General features: G+C 59.1%; 2 protein-coding genes across 5 annotated transcripts; both read right to left on the bottom strand.

Annotated features, from left to right (window-relative positions):
- Positions 1 to 940: 940 nt before the first annotated feature.
- Positions 941 to 4976, bottom strand: LOC121108104 (serine/arginine repetitive matrix protein 1-like). Its single transcript, XM_040654947.1, has 8 exons — positions 4710 to 4976; positions 4010 to 4163; positions 3757 to 3809; positions 3552 to 3635; positions 3266 to 3351; positions 2636 to 2760; positions 2404 to 2512; positions 941 to 2207 (listed from the first exon to the last, which is right to left on the bottom strand). The coding sequence occupies exons 1-8, from the start codon at positions 4974 to 4976 to the stop codon at positions 1400 to 1402; spliced, it is 1686 nt and encodes a 561-aa protein (XP_040510881.1). The 3' UTR covers positions 941 to 1399.
- A 5559-nt stretch (positions 4977 to 10535) lies between these two features.
- LOC107049856 (maestro heat-like repeat-containing protein family member 2A) lies at positions 10536 to 17299 on the bottom strand. Of its 4 annotated transcripts, XM_040654763.1 has the most exons (21): positions 17011 to 17299; positions 16499 to 16587; positions 16247 to 16378; positions 16069 to 16148; positions 15523 to 15631; positions 15325 to 15414; positions 15097 to 15201; positions 14821 to 14998; positions 14551 to 14651; positions 14306 to 14455; positions 13925 to 14079; positions 13554 to 13686; positions 13274 to 13458; positions 12919 to 13056; positions 12552 to 12669; positions 12167 to 12463; positions 11933 to 12079; positions 11516 to 11617; positions 11308 to 11410; positions 10854 to 10913; positions 10536 to 10771 (listed from the first exon to the last, which is right to left on the bottom strand). In XM_040654763.1, the coding sequence occupies exons 1-21, from the start codon at positions 17213 to 17215 to the stop codon at positions 10629 to 10631; spliced, it is 2820 nt and encodes a 939-aa protein (XP_040510697.1). In that variant the 5' UTR covers positions 17216 to 17299; the 3' UTR covers positions 10536 to 10628. The 4 variants fall into 4 exon arrangements, with proteins under 4 accessions (XP_040510697.1, XP_040510695.1, XP_040510696.1 ...); XM_040654761.1 differs by having other exon boundaries at positions 15097 to 15414; XM_040654762.1 differs by having other exon boundaries at positions 11308 to 11617.
- Positions 17300 to 20016: the final 2717 nt, after the last annotated feature.

Here is a 20016-nt window from a genome sequence, read left to right as displayed (position 1 = left end):
AGGGCCAAGTGTTGGGTCCTGCATTTTGGTCACAAGAAGCCCAGGCAACCCTACAGGCTTGGGGAGGAGTGGCTGGAAAGCTGCCTGATGGAAAGTGACCTTGGTGTGCACTTGGACAGTCAGCTGAATACGAGCCAGCAGTGTGCCCAGGTGGCCAAGGCGGCCCATGGCATCCTGGCTTGGATCAGGAATGGTGTGGTGAGCAGCACTGGGGAAGACGTCCTGCCCCTGTACTCAGTGCTGGTGAGGCCTCACCTCGAGTGCTGTGTTCAGTTTTGGGCACCTCGGTACAGAAGGGAAACCGAGCTACTGGAGCAGGTCCAAAGGAGGGCTACAAGGCTGATGAAGGGCTTGTGAAGGGCCTGGGGCCCCCAGCATAAGAAAGACGCAGAGCTCTTGGAACGGGTCCAGAGGAGGGCCACTAAGATGACCACAGGGCTTTCTTCTCCTCTGAAGAAAGGCTGGGGGAACTGGGCTTGTTCAGCTTGGAGAAGAGAAGGCTCCAGGGAGACCTCATGGTGGCCTTCCAGTGGTGGAAGGGAGGGTGTAAACAGGAGGGGGAATGACATGGGTTGATAGCGATAGGACAAGGGGGAATGGTTTTAAAATGAGACGGGGGAGGTTTGGGTTAGACATGAGGAGGAAGTTTTTCACTCAGAAGGTGGTGACGCACCGGAACAACTTGCCCAGAGAGGCTGTGGACGCCCCATCCCCGGAGGCATTGAAGGCCAGGCTGGATGTGGCTCTGGGCAGCCTGGTCTAGTGGTTGGCCACCCTGCCCACGGCAGGGAGGTTGGAACCAGATGATCTTAGGGGTCCTTTTCAACCCAGGCCATTCCATGGTTCTGGGATGATTCCATGAAATACAGCCATCATATGCGCCCAGGGCCACGGGGTCTTGGAAGAGTCCCTTCGGCATCTGAAGGCACGGACTCAGGTGTGAATGATCCAAATTGTTTATTGCAGGTTCAAACATCCCCAAGTTCTCTCTTTCCCATTTTCCCACCCCCCTTTCCATGTCAAAAAATCATTTGACACAGTCACCCCTGGTCGACTCCTTAAGCGTGCATGCAGGAGCTTATCCATCGGTGTCACGAGTTGTTCGTAGCCACGTGCTCTTCCTCCACCCGGGGTCGTTATCATGCGGTGATCGTGCTTCTCGCATGACTCTTGTTTTTGTCTCCTGGAGGCGTCCTTTGTTCTCAGCATTCCTTTCTCATGCCGTTTATCTATCTTGTTCCGCAGCTTCTAGCGTGAATGTTCTTTCTTGAATCCAGCCCAGTCCCCACTGTCCCTCTACCTCTGCTTTTCTACAGGGAGCTGGCACCCAGGAATGGTGCAGATGGAGTTTTGCAGGCTCAGGGGCAGCTCTGTCTGTCCCGGGCACCCCATGCCCTGCTCAGCGTGGGTAGGGTGTTGGCGGCCTGCGGCGCGGGGCTTTGGACTTTGGAGGCGGAGTCTTGGGAGACTCTGGTCTGTTGCGTATGGGTGGCAGCAAACCAGATCGGCTGGTGGAGGGCTCCTCAGGCAGGCTGCACTCACGGTGAGACGGTGATGCCGCCGTCTCCTGAGGTTCTGCCTGTGCCGGCCTGTCCTTCGTGGCCATCTGCCTCTGCCTGAGTAGTTTGACAGAGTCACGTGGCAGAAACGGGTAGGGTGTTGGCGGCCTGCGGCGTGGGGCTGTGGTCCTTGGAGGCGGACTCCTGGGAGACTCTGGTCTGTTGCGTGTGGGTGGCAGCAAACCAGATCTGCAGGTGGAGGGCTCCTCAGGCAGGCTGCACTCACGGTGAGACGGTGATGCCGCCATCTCCTGAGGTTCTGCCTGCGCCGGCCTGTCCTTCTTGGCCATCTGCCTCTGCCTGAGTAGTTTCACAGAGTCACGATGCAGTAACGGCGGCCGGAATGCATGGCCTTTGGTATCCCTGGACAGGCTGGACTCAGCTCTTAATGAACATCTCCTGTCTTTGATGCGAGATGCCACCTGCCTCCCGGCAACCTGAGAGTGCGAGGCCTTTGCTTTCCACATGGCCGCCGCTCCAGCCTCACGGTCCTCTCCCGCTCCTTGTTCATCTCCGCGGAACCGGACATGTTTTTTTCCCGTTGTTTGGCCCAGGTGTTCTTGGCCTTCGTTTCCTGCCTGGCCCTGCGGCTGCCAGGTCACCGGCTGCTCGCGGGCTTCAGACGTTCTCAGGATCGCTGGCAGCGGACTGAAAAGACAGAGCAAGAGGGGTCTGCTTGAGTGGGTGATGGCTTTGGGGCCGCATCCTGCAACCCTGAGCCAGGACCCTTGGCTGCAACACGGCCTTCCCCACAGACAGCTCACCGGCTGCCCCGTGGCGCTCCTGAGATCCGGACAGGGGCCAGCCCTGTGAGCTGATCCCAGCCCAGAGCCTCCAGCCTCACCTGGACGAAAAGCTCTCCTGCTGTAAGCTTCTTCTGCTTCTTGAGCTTTGTCCAGCAGTACTTGCAACGCTGAAGCGTCTGATGTACGTTGGCACTTCAGCAAACCTCACTGCAATCGGGAAGGCAGAAGACATTCACCTGAAGCCTTTGGCTCAGTGACAAGGGGCGCTCAGGGATTTCCCGTCACACGGTGGTTGCACGTGCCATGGGAAGGAGCTGGCAGCTGCTTTACCTTTCTTGCCCTGGACAAGAGGTGGCAAAGCCCCTTCTTTCTTTTGCTTCCCCTCACCATGGAGATCTCCGGAGGCCTTGCGGAATATCCTGGGCGGTGGTTTGGGTGCAACCTGCTTCTGAAACCTGTGCAGAAAGAGCAGACACCGGCGTGACGCAGTGCTCCGCCAATCCTTTTTGCTGGCCGTGATGTCTGCTCACAGCACATTTTCCTGCTGCGTTAAGGCCACTACTTTCTGGAGTCCTTAGCAGGGTCCCTTGGGGTAGGGCAAGGGGAAACAGTTTCAAAGGGAAAGAGGGAGGATTGAGATTGGATGTACGGAAGAAGTTTTTGGCAGGAGGGTGGTGAGGCACCGGAACGTCTTGCCCAGAGAGGTGGTGGCTGCCCCGACAGTCGTTTGAGGTCAGGCTGCACCAGGCTCAGAGCAACCTCATCTGGCGGTAGGTGTCCCTGTTCCTTGCAGGATCGTGGGACTAGGTGCCCTTTCAGGGTTGCTTCAGGCTCAAATGATTCTGTGATTCTGTGCCATATCGTCACGGGCAGGACAGCCATGGACACAAGGAACAAGCACTACAGAATGAGAGCTGAGCAGCTGCATCAAGCAGCGGCTGCAGCCACAAACATACTCACATGGGGAAGACGACGAGGCGGCCAGAGTGCGTCAGGGAGGCCACCGGTGCCACCCGGGACACCAGCGTGTCCAGCAGCCAGGGGGCCTGCAGGGGAGGAACAGGGAGGTTGTGGGACATCCTTCTGATGGCTGAGGCCCTCAGGACTGGAGGAGCCCAAGGCAGGGAGAGCTGACACCAGCGCAGCACCTGCACAGCCCAAGCAGCTGGCCAGGTCCTGGTGGGCCATGTGCAGTCAGAGCAAGGGTCACGGGACTGCCCGGGCCATGGAGAAACCTCCAGCTCACCTTGAAAACAACTTTTCTGAATTTCTCCTTCCCGGAGAGCTTCTCAAGGAAGTCGTAATAGTATTTAATTCCAAAGCTCAATGCCTTCAAAGAGGAGCACTCCTATGTCTTTCAGGACAAAGGCAACGTTCTCCCCATTCTTGAGGCAGTTGGAGAGGAGGGACACGGTGCTTTGGATGCAGGTCTTCCCTCTCTGCCAGGTCACAGAGGCAGCGGCAGCCACCTCGCTGTATTTCAGGGTCTCCACCTCCCTATGGGCTGAAAAATGCGAGGGACAGAGTTGATCCTGCAGTCGCTTTTCCACAGGCGCTTGCTTGCTTCCCTACAAGTGCTTCTTGCGGCCATCAGCCAGCACGGCCCCCACCTCGGAGAGGGAGGGAGGTCTCCTTCTGAGAAGGGAGGCGGTGGCCTTCTTTGCCCCGTCCGTGAAGCCTGCAAGGGTTCAATCCCGCTCCTACCTGGCAGGGAGTCCTTGTCGGACCCGAGGTGGTGCATGGCTCTGAGGTTCCTGGCCAGCTGAAACACGGGCCACCGCAGAGTCACGGTCCCGTCCGCAGTCCTGATGTCTTTAGAGATGGTGTCGAATGAGCCGAAGGTGGGAATCCAGACCCCCTGCGAGTGGAAGAGAAAGCACTGGGCTGCAGGGTTATGGGCCGGCTGGAGGAAGAGCTGGAGGGGGTCCCACGTAGGGACAGAGCTCAGAAGCCCTCTCCCGCTGCTCAGAGGCACCAGCGGGCAGGGCAGCGGGAGAGGCTTTGGGAAGGAGCTGCACAGTCCTCTCCCTCCCCTTGCCCTCCCAAATGCAGCACAGCAGTCAGGGCGGAAGCAGCCTGGTGGAATCCAGAGGCTTCCCGAGGCTGGGCTCGGCCCTGAGCTCGGAGCCCGCCTAGCACAAGCGATGCTGCCTTTGCAGGAAGCCCACGCTATGCACAGCAGAGCAATTTGGGCTGAGCTTCCTGCTTTGTGTGGAGGGGAAGAGTCAGAGGAACTGCAGGCTGAGCTGGACAGGGAGAGGAGGAAGACGACAGCCAACACACCTTCTGCACCAGGAGGTGCTCCTGTACGTAGGCGGCCACCGCATCCCAGACGGCAACTCGCTCTGGAGGGCAGAGGAAAAGCGGGTCACACTCTGCATCTGCCGCTTCCCGGCGCTCCTACTGCCTCGGGCCGGGAGGGAGGTGGCAGACGGAAAGTGTCGTTGCAGTCCCCAGCCCCACACGGAGACAGCCCCGAGCTGGTCCCCGTGCTGGGTCTCTCCCGCTCAGCGCCAAGATGGGCTGCAGCAGCGCTCCTGTGGTGGCTGTGGACCCGTGTACCTTCGGTGTTGGTGTCTGTCGCTCTGGAGGCACGCCTCGCTGCGGGGCCGGCCTCGCTCGTCCTGTTCCGCCTTGTGCCAGCGGGTTGCTCCGTGTTGGCGCCAGCCATGCCGGAGCTCATCCCTTCAGATGCGTCTGCTCTCGTCCAGATGCTCCTTCAGGGTGCAGGACCCACCACCGTGCACCGCCTTTATACCCCTCCCGGGTGGCCGTGTCACAAACGTTGCCGTGGCGACGCGGTGACAGCGTGGCCAGTGCTGGCCGTGGCCCATTATGACGCAAGACAGCAGCCTGCTGCCCGCCCCGAGTGGGAGTGCTGGCACCTCTCTGTTTTCTCTCTCTTCTTTTCTTTCCTCTCAGGATTGCGTTCCTCATTTCTCTTTAGTAGCCGTTGCCTAAATTGATCTTCAGGCAGTTGGCGCGGAAATCACAACTGTTCCAAAGTACCCTCTACCCGTAACGGTTATGATTTGTTGTTTCGAAAGTTGCCCGGCTTTGCCTGGAACGAGCCGATTCCTTGTCAGAAAGCTCCATCCATTACCCGGCATTGCTCCTCTGTGTCGCTGTGGTGACTCCATCGCGGCCGCCTAGCCCGGCCATCCGTGGGGCAGTGAGGCGCAAGTTGCGCTCTGTGAAGTCTGCGCTCTCCTTCCTTTTCAATGTCTGACATGAAGGCGGGGGCCCGGCAGCGGATTTCCAGGGGAGGAATGACATTTCATCATCCTCATCGAAAAGTGGGATGGAATCTCAACAAGAACCCCCGTCCCCTGGAAACAGCCAGTCAGAAGGGCACCCTTTGAGCTGGGAACTCCTCCCCAGCCCAGCTTTTCTTGTGAGACAGCTCCTGGCAACCCCCCAGCACCAAACCCAGCTCACCTGCTCGGCCTGCTCAGCCCAAGCTGTGCCCAGCTCGCGCACACGCCACAGTGGTGCTTCGGACAGGCTCTCACAGGGTGATCTGTTCCAAGGAGGGCCCAGAGCTCAGTCCCCGCGTGCAGCACGCCCACCAGAGCACCAGCTCTGCTCACCAGCTGTGGCACAAACGCTCCCACCCCTGCAACACTTGTGACCTTAGTGTGCGCCCGCATCGCTTCCGTGCCTTCATCATAAGCAAAGGAAATGGACGCCTCCCAGATCCAAACTTTAGGAAACCAACACCAGGCTCACCCAATGGGGTTAACCAAAGTAAAATAACAGGGAAGCGAGGATGACTCTTGTGCAGCCCAATAAAAACCAGTAATGACCAATACGGCCTCATCGTGGTCAATGGAGTCCCAGAGGAACTAGTAGGATCCAGGCGTGCACACCAGTATGGGCCAGGAAAGACCAGGATGGACTCATAGTGGTCAGTAGACACCCATCGGAAGCCGTAGGAGCGCAAACCACTATTGACCCATATAAAGCTAGTAAGGACCAGCACGGCCTCGTAGTGCTCAATGGAGTCCCATAGGAATCAGTAGAAACCAATAGGAATGCACACCTGTATGCCTCTCTGGTTGAGGCTTTACGCCCCAGGGCCGATGTTGGCCTCCCGGACTATGGCTTTAGGCCCTGGGCCAGTGCCGGCCTCTCCGGCTGTGGACTTAGGCCCGGAGCTGGTGCTGGCCTCTTGTGCTGTGGCTGTGGCTTTAGGCCCCAAAGCTGGTGCCAGCCTCTTGGGCTGTGGCTTCAGGCCCCAAAGCTGGTGCCAGCCTCTTGGGCTGTGGCTTCACGTCCCAGGACTGGTTCTGCCCTTTTGGGCTGTGGCTTCAGGCCCCAGGGCCGGGGCTGCCCTTCTGGGCTGTGGCTGTGGCTTCAGGCCCTGGGACCAGTGCCGGTCTCTCTGGCTGCGGTGACAGCTTTAGGCCCCAGGGACGGTGCCAGCCTCTCTTGTGCTGTGCCTACAGTTTCAGGCCCTTGGGCCCTTGCTAACTAATTCTGTGAATGTCTTCTTGTTTTTCACTCCTTCTTGGACATGTGCAGAGTACAGTCAAGTCGTTTTGAATATCATTTCCTTTGTGGTGATTGGTCTGGTTTCTCATCTGAAGGCTTCAGACCTGCAATTCCAGGAGCTTCCTCCTTTGCAGTGTGCTATTGATAAGCAGAAGCCTTGCCCCCTTTCTACCAAACTCCTCCCAGGTCCTGCCTATTCCTTGTAAACCACTCCCCAGACTCCGCCTCTGAAGTAAGTGTTCCTCCTGTCTTTAATTTCTGAGCAGGGGACCCCCCCCTGTACCGGTACAGGGGTCCCTCCTGTACAAGGACCATCCTAGGGTCTCTGCCTTCACTCAGGCCACTGCTGACCTTCCTGATTAGAGCTTCAGGCTCTGGGGCCCGTGCCGGTCTCTTGGGCTGAGTGTGTGGCTGTAGGTCCCAGGGCCGGTGCTGGCCTCTCTGGCAGTGGCTTTAGGCGCCAGGGAGCGCGCAGGCCTCTTGGGCTGGGGCTTCAGGCCCCGGGTCCAGCACCAGCCTCTCGGGCTGTGGCTTTAGGCTTTGGGGCCGATGCCAGACTGCCTGGCTGTGACTGTGGTTTCAGCCCCTGGCTGTAGGGCTATCCTGTTTAGACAAGAGGCCCGCAGTAAAAGGAGAACAGACTTAACAAACATCAAAGAAGCCATGGCCTCTACACAAGGTTGGATTGCCTCGCTCTGGGGATAGGTTGGGATGCAACAGGCAGGCATCAAGATACTCCCCTCTCTCCTCCTTCCAGGCTTATCTCTGTGCAAGGACGAGCAGATGTCCAGAAGCAATCATCTAGTATTGAGTGACCAAGTGTGAGAAGTTAATTAATTAGCAATACGTGCTTAGTTAGCAACACTTTCTGGTTAGTTGAGTGCCGGGAAGACTGTGAACCTGAAGTCCTCAGCCAATGAGGAGAGAGAAAGAGATAAGCGTCGAGTAATAGGGCATCAAAGATGTAAGGCAGTTTTCTGTGTGCTCTCCTGCTTGCAGGAGGCCTGCCATTGCAATTGCGAAGAAAACCTGCTTTTTCCAAGATACCGTCCTGATAAATTATTTGGCTATTTCCAACATGACTGTAGTTTCAGGCCCTGGCGCTGGTGCCGGCCTCTCTGACTGTGGCTGTGGCTTTAAGCCCCAGGACTGTTTCCGGCCTTTCCGGCTGTGGCTATAGGCCCCACACATCGTGCTGGCCTCTCGGGCTGTTGCTGTGGCTTCAGGCCCCGGGGCCGGTGCTGGTCTCTCTGGCTGTGTTTTTATGCCCCTGGGCTGGTGCCAGCCTCTCGGGCTCTAGCGATGGCATGAAGCACCGGGGCAAGGGCCAGCTGTGGGAGTGGAATGTTGTTTCTGCATTTAGAACTAACGTGATGAGTATTTTATGGTGTCTGCGGCCATCTAGCATCCTTGATTGGTACTAATAATTCTTTCTGGGATTCTCCTGATTCCATCAAGGTGGGGGGAGGGGTCTCTAACAGTCCTCATCACTTGTCCTTTAGGTCAATTTTCCATTCTGATGCATGCGTAGTAGGCAGATGAAGTAATTAGTAAGTACAAAAACTGCTGCTTTTGAATTATAGACTAAAAAGCATATTGTGAGGCTATTCTGTTTTGCCAAGAGGCCCTCGGCAAAAGAACAACAGACGTATCAAACATCAAAGAAGCCAGGGCCTCTACCCCAGGCCGAGCTGTTCCACTCGAGGAATGGGAGGGATGCAACAGATAGCCCTCTCCATCCACTTGAGACAGAGTTCAAAAGAAAAAGGAGAGAAGCAGAAAGATCGTAAAGGGGATCCTTTAGATAACTCGCCCTCCCTTAAAGATCTAAAGCAATGCAAGCGGCAGCGGCCTCTGCAGAGGCGGGTCTTTCCCAACCTGAGCAACGCTACAGTTCTACGCTTCTGCGATTAATGCAAATCACGGTTGAGTGTGCACTGGATTGGTCAAAGAGCTGGGGTTTGTCAAGCGTGTGTGTGCACGGATGTGTGAAAGGATGGGGCTGCACACGTGTGTGTGCCATGGGCGAACAAACCGCTGCGGTGCTTCAGGGAGCACCTCGCTGCCTTTTGCTGCTCCTGGCAGAGCCTCGCCAATATTCTTGGCATTTTGGAGCCCCTTCCTGCTGCTGCCGCTGCTTTGGGGGCACCCACGCCGCTCCACTCTGCCCCTCCCCCAGCCCCACGCCGGCCCATGCCGGCCTCTCATTGGTCAGAGGCAGCACCGCCGGCTGCGATTGGCTGAGGCGCAGCGCGTGGGAGCGGCCGTTGGCGGCCGGCTCGGGGCCACCCGGCTCTCCCCTCAGACAGCGCCGCACCCACAGCCCGGGCCGCCCCGCTCGGCACCGCCGCTGCAGCCGCTGTGCGGGTGTCATGGTTTTATCATTGGTGGTGACTGCAATTCCACATCGTAACATCATGTAGTGCACCTGGAGTTAAAGCATTAATGCTCCAGTTCCGGGCACCTGTCTGAAAGAGAAGAACTACATTCCCAGGGGGGCTTTGCGGTCAGAGAGGAGATAGAACCTCTGGCAAAGTCACCTGATCTCCTCTTCTTCCCTCGGCTCTCGTCCCGACCAGCACGCATCGCCTCAGCACTACTGTAAGGCCTACAGCTTTCAGATACTCTTTCTCTCATTCTATTTGATTTATTTGCTTCAATTCGAATTATATTGTGTTATAGTGTGCTATCTTGCCTTCCAATTCCGTATGTAGTAAATTAGTTTGTTTCTCCTCAGATCGTTGCCGCTGCTTTTAATTATTTTGGGGTCCCCTGTTTCCCTTTTCTGGAGGTGTGGATTTTGCGAAATCCCTCCACCCCGCTGGTCACAGAACTGAGCCGAACCAGCCTGTAAACCATTGACAGCGGGCAGTACTGAGATGGAACCGCGGCACTGAGGAGCGGTGCTGAGGACAGCAGTGCCACAGGTGTTTGGGGGAACGGCTCCGGGCCGGGGCCGGGGAGAGGAACCATGCGCGGCCCAGGCCATACCACCCCCCCCGCCCTCCCCCCCCCTCTGCTGTGGGATGCGGGGATTTGGGACGCTGAAGGGCTCGGGGCCCCCACCGCCGCAGCGCTGCTGCCCGCATCCGGGCCAGGCCCCCCCCAAGCCCTCCAGTGCTGCGCCCAGACCCCACCGGGGCTGAGGTGGACATAGGGGCTGTGGGGGAGATGTAGTGGGGATATGGGCGTTTAGGGGGTTGTGGGGGGCTGTAGAGGGATATAGGGCTGTGCGTGGGTTATAGGAGAATATGGGGCTAGAGGGGGCTGTTGTGGGAATACAGGGAGGCTGTGGGAGGTCATGGGGAGGATATAGGGAGATAGGGGACTGTTGTGGGTATAGGGTTATACGGGAGCTACGGGGGGGATACAGGGTGATATGGGGCTATAGTGGGCTGTGGAGATCCACACAGGGGGATATGGGGATATAGGTAGCTGTGAGGGGAACGCAGAGGGACATGGGGCTGAGAGGGGCCTTAGGGTGGGCTATAAGGGGATGGGGCTATAGGGTGGGCTATAAGGGGATGTGGAGCTAGAAGGCTCTCCCTTCCTGTCCCCCTTCCTTTCCCGCCAGCTGTGGGTTGCTCTTAGGGTTGGCATTAGTGTGGCAATGAGGAGCAGAATGCAAACACCTCCAAACACGTTGTTACTCCGCAGAGATCCGCACGGTGACGCTGCGCTGCCAACAGCGCTTCTCAACACTAAGCCCTGAAACACGGGGCAACTCCAACACAGCTTTAACTAATAACTAATAACTACTTTTATTTCAGCTCTACATATAACACTACAACAAACGTGACAGACGAAGACCCATCCCTGTGGAGCGGCACTACTCCCTCCACGTTCTCCAGAACCATCGGCGCAACCTGGGCCTGGTGGGCGGCACATCTTCCAGCACGCTGAGGATCAGCAGTGTCTGCAGCACCAGACAGCGCACGGTCGGCTCGCTGTCCTCCTTGGCGCCCTCCAGGGCTGCAATGGAACAGTGCTGTGTCACCACGTGGGCCTCACACGGCGCTTCCCGGGGCACGGGGCAGCGGGGGGGACGGCTCACCTTTACGGATGTCCAACACCTTCTCCCGGTTCTCATTCCTCAGCTTTCGCCCTAGCAGCCCTGCGCACATGGCTGCTGTCAGCGCTCGCCCGGCCCCGCGGCGCCCAGGGACCTCACAGCATCCCAGGGACCCCCACGGTGCTCCACGGACCTCCAAAAACCCCATACTACCCTAATAGTGTCCCCATCATCCCCAGCAATCCTTCAGTGTCTCAGGGACCTATGGTGTCCCAGTGACCCCTGTGGTGCCCATCTGCCCCCAAGGACCCCAGTGACCCCCAGAGACCCAACACAATGCTTCAGTGAACCCCATAGTGCCCCAGTAAGCCCAGTGTTGCCCTAATAACTCCCAAGAACCCCACCATTTCCCCAGTGGTCCCCCAGGGCCCCCGCTGCGCACCGACCCCACAGCATTCAGCCGGAGGGATGGGGACCCACTGGGGATGGGACTCACCGAGGAAGCGCACGGCCGTGTCCCTCACGGGCACCTGGGGGCTGTGCAGGTGCAGCACCGTGTCCTTCAGGTACTGCTCCGCATCTCTGCCCCTCTTCTGAAGCTGCAGAGAGCATGGTGGGGGTGGCACCCGCAGAGTGGCTCCCCGACCCCCCTTCTGCAGGGCAGCAAGGGGGGTCCAGAGGGGTTGAGGGGTGGGGGTCCTTACCAGGCAGTCAGCAATCATCCAGACCTCCGCCGCACAGGCCAAGCGTTGCAGTTGCTGCCAGCCAAGGAGCTTGGCGGCGTGGATCAGAGCTTTCTGAGCAGCCTGGGGAGCAGTGACACGGGGGGGTGTTGGTGGGAGATCCTGGGGGAACCCCCATCCCAAACCTGGGTCGGCACCACAGCCGGTCCCGTCCCACAGGGTCTGGGGAAACGGGGTGGGGGATGTGGGAGGGTTTTCCTAACCTTAATGACTGTATGGGTGGGTGTAGTGGAGGGGGGAACTGGGAGGACTGTATGGGTGGATATGAGGTGGGGATCTGGTATCTAGGAGGACTGTACATGTGGGCACAGGGCGGGGAGTAGTTGCTGGTCACACCGGATAACCTCGCGACCCCGTGACCCCACAAGCTGCCCCCACCTGCGCCACGTTGGGGATGTCCTCATTCATGTGGATGAAGAGTGGCAGCAGACTCCTCTCCGCCTGCAGCAGCAGCCGCTTCCTGCCTGGCGCCTCCAGCAGCAGCGCAAAGAGCTCCATGGAGCGCCAGCGCACCTCTGCGTTGTCCTGGGAGGAAACACACAAGGGGGTAGTCCTGAGCTCTGCACGGTGCGGGGGCTGCTTGAATGCTCCCCGCTGCCCCGCGTCCCTCACCTCATTGAAGCAGGACAGCAGCTGCACGGCCAGCTGGCTGAGCACACCTCGGATGCTGGCGGGGCGCTGTGCCACAATGTCCTGCAGCAGATGTATGGCCTGCAGTTTGATGTCAGCCCGCATGTCCTGCAGCCACAGCAGCGCGTCAGGTAGCAGCAGCTGCATCCTCCCAGCGTAAAGGTTCCTCAGCCCGCGCAGCGCCAGCTCTCTGCTCCTGGGCTGTTTGCTGCGGATGTATTTCCTGAAGATCTTTTGGGTGCCGGTGTCATCCTTGTGGTGCCCCTGGCAGCTCCACAGCTGTGATGAGCGGTGGTCAGCAGGCGGGAGCGGGCTCAGCCCCCCATCCTCCCAAGGAGACCCTCCCCCGCACCGTCTCCACACCCACCTCGAGGTAGAACGCCATGGCGGGGACCTCCCTCCACTGCAGCTGGTGGTACTGCAGCAGATTCTGCAGGTGTCTGAAGATGGGTCTGCACTGATCCCGGCAGTTCTTCAGCATCACCCTGTGGGGCAGGGGGAGGGCTGAAGCCGGGCTCAGGGGCTGACCCCACTGGGTCTGGGCTGGAGTAGGGGGACCGGAACAGCCCATGCCGCCCCACAGTGTGCTCTTCCATCTGCCCACCGTGCCTCAGCACCTCCTGAGCACTCCCATCTTGTTCCCTACTTATTTCAGGAGCGCTGCACTTGGGGCACCGTGTAGGGCAGTGTGTGGGGCAGCATGGGGCAGAGCATGGAAGGGGTTGGGGCCGTACTTGGCAAGGGAGTGTAGGCCGTTTTGCCACATGGAAGCGCCCAGCAACCGCGCCCACAGGTCGTGGGTCTCCATGGAGAATGCCAGGTTGTCCATATCAGCGCAGAGCAGCAAACTGCGGGCCGTCTCCACCACCATCCTGCATGGAAACGGGGCAGCATTGGGTCAGCACAGGGTCAGGGGCCAGAGGTCAGTGAGGGGCCAGGGCACAGTGCAGAGTCAGGGTTCAATCAGAGGTCATCATGCAGTCAGGAGTCAGTGTGGGGTCAGGAGTCAGCAGGGGCACAAAGGTCAGCGTGGGGTCAGGGGTCAGTGTGGGTGGTGCCGCGGGGTCAGAGCGGGCACTGCGGTGTTACCTGATGGCAGAGGTGGGCGCAGATGGGCGGAATGGGTCCTCCGTGATGGCGATGATCTCCAGCGGAGCTAGCGGCCCGGCGGACACCAGCTGGATGATGAGCGCCACAAAGAGCTCCGGGAAAACCAGTCGCACCTGTGGGCCGTAGTCCAGGTACTGCAGGAGCTTATGCAGTGCCGTGGCCGCCTGCGGAAAGCACCCGGACAGCACTCAGCACTGAGCTGCTCTCCCTGGGTTTGGGGGGGTGGGGGGGAGTGTTCCCAGAGGACCCCCAAACTCACGGCCAGGTGAAGGACGCCGACCTCGGTCTTCTGGCCCAGCGGCACGGTCTCCAGCTGACGCAGCAGCGCCTGCACCATCTTTGGCACCACATCCACCGAGGACAGCGCCAACTCCCACAGCTCCCATATGTCCCTGCGGCACAGAGCTGTCCTCAGCGGGAGCCCCTCTCTGAGTGGGGTGGGAGTCCTTCTATATGTGGGGTGGGTGTTGTTCTATGTGTGGGGTGAGGGTCCCTCTGCACCACGGGTGAAGGTCCCATGGGGGGTGGTCTCCCTCTCCGTGTGGAGTGGGGGTCCCTATCCATGTGGGGTGGAGGTCCCTGTCCTTGTGGGGTGGGGGTCCCTCTCTGCGGGGGGTGGGGGCAGCGCACTTGTCACAGGTGGGGGAGCAGCGCAGCAGGCTGAGTGTCATCGCGCGAGGGTTGGCGGCAGCCAGTGAGGGGAAGGTGCCGTGGATGGTCCTCAGTGCCTGCTCCTCTGTGATCAGCTTCCTGCTCCTGTGGATGGCCGTCACGATGCGCTGCACCTGGAAGGGTCACAGGGACAGCAGAACTTCACTCCAGGCGTCCCCAGGAGGGGCCAAGCACCCTGAAGTCTCAAATCAGATCGATGCCGTGCAGGACAACCCAACCCAACACAGCCTTCCTGCACCCAACCCAACCCAATTCTAACCATCAGGACCCAACCCACCCCAACCCCACCCCCTCCTCCCATGGGCTCAGCCCCCTGGCAAGCAGCTCCCGGTTGCTCACATCATTGGGCATAGGGTTGAAGTCAACCGTCAGGATGGCCATCAAGGTGGAAGCCACCTGGGTGTTGTAGTTGCTGCAGTCCCTCATGCCCTGCAGCGCCAGGAGGATGAGATCAGTCTTCTCTGAAGAGTGGAAGTACTTCTCAAAGCGCTGGGGAGGAATGAACGCAGAGGGGGGGAAGGATGTCAGCCATGCTCCCCTCACCCCCTGCGCCCATGAGTCCTGGCGCGACAATCCCTCCTCACCAGCAAAATGACCGTGGTGTTGGTGGTCCAGGTGAGGGAGAACTCGTGGTCAGCTTCCCACTGCTCCAGTTTCCCCTGCTCGTCCAGCTGCCCTTCCCAGCCTGGAAAGGAGAGCAAGGCGCAGGTGCGTGAGCAGTGGCTGCCCTGCAGGGAGCTGGACAGCTGCCCCGACCCCAAGCACGGGGCCGTGCGGCAAAGCTCCCCAACACCATGGGGTTCTTCACTGCTCTGAGCGGCAGCTGAAGCAGAGGTCAGCAGCCGTTGCCTTACGGCTTCTCCACAGGACAAATCTGTAGAGGTGACGGAGAGCGCTCAAAGCACAGCGGCATGTTTTGTCCTCCTGGACAAAAGCGCAGCACAGGATGAGGCATCCCACCAGCTGCCCCAGCACGGGCAGGCGGAGCTCGTCATAGCTGGCAGATGGGGATTGTTCCGAGGAGTGACGGGGCTGTACGTGGAGAGCAGAAAGTTGAGCGCACCCCCGGAGTGGGCAGAGCGCGGAAAAGGAGAGACAAAGACTCCACATTATGGGGGTCGGGCCCTTACCTTCTCCTGGCAGTAATGTGCCAGCGAATGAGTCAGCTTCCAGATGCGCCCCACTGCCCTCTGGCGCACGGTCGAGCTCTGCAAGGAGGTGAAGGGCAGCAGCACCTGTGGGAAGAGGAGGTGCTGCTCTGCCCTGTGGTCCCCTGGATCACCCCAGAAGGTTTTTGGGGTGGTGGGGATGGGGGGGGAACACTCTTCCTCTGTGTGGTCCCCATGGGCAAGGCTCACCTGGAAGACGTCTTTCAGCTCCTCTCCGATGCTGGTGCTGGGGTGAATGAACACCAATGAGTGCAGCATCTCATCCAGAGCCCTCAGGGTCTGCAGAACGGACAGGGTGGAGGGAGATTAGAGGGGAGGGGGACGGGGGATGCATGGCAAGACCCTGTTCTGCAAGGCAGGGGGGTCCTGTAGCTCCCTGGCACCCACCTTGGAGTAAAGGTTTGTGTCCAGGTCCTGCTCTGAGGGAAGCAGGAAGATGCTCCGGAAGCACACAACAAAGAGAGGGATCTTCTCCTCCAGAGCCCCCTCCACCTTGCTGCAAGAACAGGGACAGCGGCGCTGGGAGTGCTGTGCTGCAGGATGGGGAGTGGATCCCCCCATGGGCAGCACTCTGCAGAGCAGGGGGGGCATTGCTGGGAGGAACCCCTCCTCCATCGGGATGTGTGGGGCAGAGGGAGTCCTGAGAGCTGCTGTGGTCAGATTGGGGTTGGGGTTCGGGTTGGGGTTAGGTTGTTGTTCGGGTTAGGGTTAGGTTATGGTCAATGTTAGAGCTGAGGCCCAGCAGTGCTGCAGGACCCCCTCGGCCCTTTGCCCCGCCCCAAAGGGGGAGAGCAGCAGCCCAGTACTGCCAGGATCGTCCCCGGGGGCTGTGGGGCCATACAGGCAGTGTGGGGCCATTCAGACACTGTGGGGCCATACAGGCAGTCTGGGGCCATATGAATGCTGTGGGGCCATCCCGGTGTGGGGCAGTACCTGAGGGAGGTGATGGCGGCTACCGCTTGCAGCCGCAGTTCGGAGCTCAGCTCTCTCCGCGGCTCCTCTGCCAGCAGCACCTGCAGCACAGCGGGATGGCATCAGGCATGCAGTGCTCCCAGCACTGGGAGGAGAGGAGCCGCCCACTGCCCCCCCTCCAGCACCCACCGCCCCTCACCATGATGTTCTCCACAAGTTCATTCCGGCGGCAGAAGATGCGCAGTTCCTGCACCGTGTTCCTCTCTGCTGCGGAGCCACAGATGGTGCGGATGCTGCACAGGAACTTCATCTTCTTCTCCTCATTCTGAGGCTGCCAGCGAGCGTGGGGAGTGTGAGCGGGGGGGTGGGGCCAGGGGGCACAGCCCTCCTGCGGATGCAATGGGCCTGGGGGGGGATGGGGGACCGCCGTGATGGGAGTGGCTGCTGTCACCTCTGTGCTCCGGAGAAAGGCCTCAATGTTGTCCATCGCGTAACGCTCCACAGCACACATGGGCAGCCCAGAGGCATCCAAGGGGGGAGCTGGAATTGGGGGTAGGAGGGGGATTCGGAATTAGAGCTGGGTTTAGAGTTGTGGTTAGTGTTACGATTGAGGTTAGGGTTGGGGTTGGATTAGGGTTAAGGTTGGGGGTGGGGGTGGGTTAGAGTTAAGGTTGGGGTTGTGGTTAGTGTTAGGATTGAGTTTGGGGTTGGGGCTACGGGTAGAGTTAAGGTTGGGGTTGGGTTCAGGTTAGGGTTAGGGCTGGGGTTAGGATTAAGGTTGGGATTAGGGTTGGGGTTGGGGCTGGGTTGGGGTTAGGATTAAGGTTTGCCGTCAGGGTTGGTGTAGAGGAGCCCGGAGCAAAGCGAGGAGAGAAGGGAACTCTGCCCTCTGCCGCCCCACGCAGCCCCCACACTGTGCAGAGGGCGCTTCCCACCCCCAGCCCTGTGGGGACCCTCACTCACCGGGCGGCACAGAAGTGGGCTCCTGGGGGAGTTTGTCCTTCTCCTTGGCCTCAGCAGGGCACGAGGGGTTTCTCTCCTCCATCGCAGAGGATGAGGGCTGAGGTTGGGGACGGGCCGTGGCCTGGGCAGCCATGGGCGGAGAGAAGTGCTGCGGTTTGCCCCGAGGGGCGGCTTGCACCGCTGCTCTGCTCGCGTGCTGTCCCATCTCAGTCCTGACGGAAAGTGAGGGGCACAGCGCTGGCGCTGCTGGAGCTGGGGGGCACGGGGACGCGTCACAATGGGCCCCGCTGTGACCCGCTGCCCCGCCCGCGTGGGGCCCCCGGCAGTGCTCAGCTCTGCTCAGGGCTGCTCAGTTCCCCAGTCTGCGCTGAGGACTGGATATATTATTGCAATTATTTTATTAAATCATTAAAAAAGAGGGCAACGGAAGCATAAAACTCAGAAATTGGAAATACGTGCTTCACATCAAGGCTGAGCTGCTCTGCAGGGGGGTTCAGGATTTCCCTGGTGAGTTCACCAACTAAAGCTGGGGTTGGGGTTGCAGTTAGGGTTATGGATAGGGTTAGGGTTAGGGCTTGGGTTGTGGTTGGGGTTGGGGTTAGGGTTAGGTTTCGGGTTAGGGCTAGCATAGGGTTAGGGTTACGGTGAGGGTTAGGGTTAGTGTTGGGCCTTAAGTTGCGGCTAGGGTTGGGCTCAACATTTGATGTTAGGATTGGGGTGAGGGTTGGAATTAGGTTTTGGTTTAGGCTTAGGGTTTGGGCTGGGGTTGAGGTTACTCTTGGGTTTAGGGTTGTGATTAGGGTTAGGGTGTGGGTTGGGGTTAGTGTTGGGGTTAGGGTTGGGTTTAGTGTTGTGATTGTGGTTGGGGTTCTGGTTTGGTTTAGATTTAGAGTTAGGGTTGGAGTTGGGGTTGGGTGTAGGGTTAGCATTGTGTTAGGGAGCTGGGGAGTGCCAGTGGGGCAGTGAGGCGCAAGTTGCGCTCTGTGAAGTCTGCGCTCTCCTTCCTTTTCAAAGCCTGACATGAAGGCGGGGGCCCGGCAGCGGATTTCCAGGGGAGGAATGACACTTTATCATCCTCATCGAAAAGTGGGATGGAATCTCAACAAGAACCCCCGTCCCCTGGAAACAGCCAGTCAGAAGGGCACCCTTTGAGCTGGGAACTCCTCCCCAGCCCAGCTTTTCTTGTGAGACAGCTCCTGGCAACCCCCCAGCACCAAACCCAGCTCACCTGCTCGGCCTGCTCAGCCCAAGCTGTGCCCAGCTCGCGCACACGCCACAGTGGTGCTTCGGACAGGCTCTCACAGGGTGATCTGTTCCAAGGAGGGCCCAGAGCTCAGTCCCCGCGTGCAGCACGCCCACCAGAGCACCAGCTCTGCTCACCAGCTGTGGCACAAACGCTCCCACCCCAGCAACACTTGTGACCTTAGTGTGCGCCCGCATCGCTTCTGTGCCTTCATCATAAGCAAAGGAAATGGACGCCTCCCAGATCCAAACTTTAGGAAACCAACACCAGGCTCACCCAATGGGGTTAACCAAAGTAAAATAACAGGGAAGCGAGGATGACTCTTGTGCAGCCCAATAAAAACCAGTAATGACCAATACGGCCTCATCGTGGTCAATGGAGTCCCAGAGGAACTAGTAGGATCCAGGCGTGCACACCAGTATGGGCCAGGAAAGACCAGGATGGACTCATAGTGGTCAGTAGACACCCATCGGAAGCCGTAGGAGCGCAAACCACTATTGACCCATATAAAGTAGTAAGGACCAGCACGGCCTTGTAGTGCTCAATGGAGTCCCATAGGAATCAGTAGAAACCAATAGGAATGCACACCTGTATGCCTCTCTGGTTGAGGCTTTACGCCCCAGGGCCGATGTTGGCCTCCCGGACTATGGCTTTAGGCCCTGGGCCAGTGCCGGCCTCTCCGGCTGTGGACTTAGGCCCGGAGCTGGTGCTGGCCTCTTGTGCTGTGGCTGTGGCTTTAGGCCCCAAAGCTGGTGCCAGCCTCTTGGGCTGTGGCTTCAGGCCCCAAAGCTGGTGCCAGCCTCTTGGGCTGTGGCTTCACGTCCCAGGACTGGTTCTGCCCTTTTGGGCTGTGGCTTCAGGCCCCAGGGCCGGGGCTGCCCTTCTGGGCTGTGGCTGTGGCTTCAGGCCCTGGGACCAGTGCCGGTCTCTCTGGCTGCGGTGACAGCTTTAGGCCCCAGGGACGGTGCCAGCCTCTCTTGTGCTGTGCCTACAGTTTCAGGCCCTTGGGCCCTTGCTAACTAATTCTGTGAATGTCTTCTTGTTTTTCACTCCTTCTTGGACATGTGCAGAGTACAGTCAAGTCGTTTTGAATATCATTTCCTTTGTGGTGATTGGTCTGGTTTCTCATCTGAAGGCTTCAGACCTGCAATTCCAGGAGCTTCCTCCTTTGCAGTGTGCTATTGATAAGCAGAAGCCTTGCCCCCTTTCTACCAAACTCCTCCCAGGTCCTGCCTATTCCTTGTAAACCACTCCCCAGACTCCGCCTCTGAAGTAAGTGTTCCTCCTGTCTTTAATTTTTGAGCAGGGGACCCCCCCCTGTACCGGTACAGGGGTCCCTCCTGTACAAGGACCATCCTAGGGTCTCTGCCTTCACTCAGGCCACTGCTGACCTTCCTGATTAGAGCTTCAGGCTCTGGGGCCCGTGCCGGTCTCTTGGGCTGAGTGTGTGGCTGTAGGTCCCAGGGCCAGTGCTGGCCTCTCTGGCAGTGGCTTTAGGCGCCAGGGAGTGCGCTGGCCTCTTGGGCTGGGGCTTCAGGCCCCGGGTCCAGCACCAGCCTCTCGGGCTGTGGCTTTAGGCTTTGGGGCCGATGCCAGACTGCCTGGCTGTGACTGTGGTTTCAGCCCCTGGCTGTAGGGCTATCCTGTTTAGACAAGAGGCCCGCAGTAAAAGGAGAACAGACTTAACAAACATCAAAGAAGCCATGGCCTCTACACAAGGTTGGATTGCCTCGCTCTGGGGATAGGTTGGGATGCAACAGGCA

The sequence above is a fragment of the Gallus gallus genome, chromosome 34 (assembly GCF_016699485.2).
Source record: "Gallus gallus isolate bGalGal1 chromosome 34, bGalGal1.mat.broiler.GRCg7b, whole genome shotgun sequence".
NCBI lineage: Eukaryota > Metazoa > Chordata > Aves > Galliformes > Phasianidae > Gallus > Gallus gallus.
This window is presented reverse-complemented; position numbering and strand designations above follow the sequence as displayed.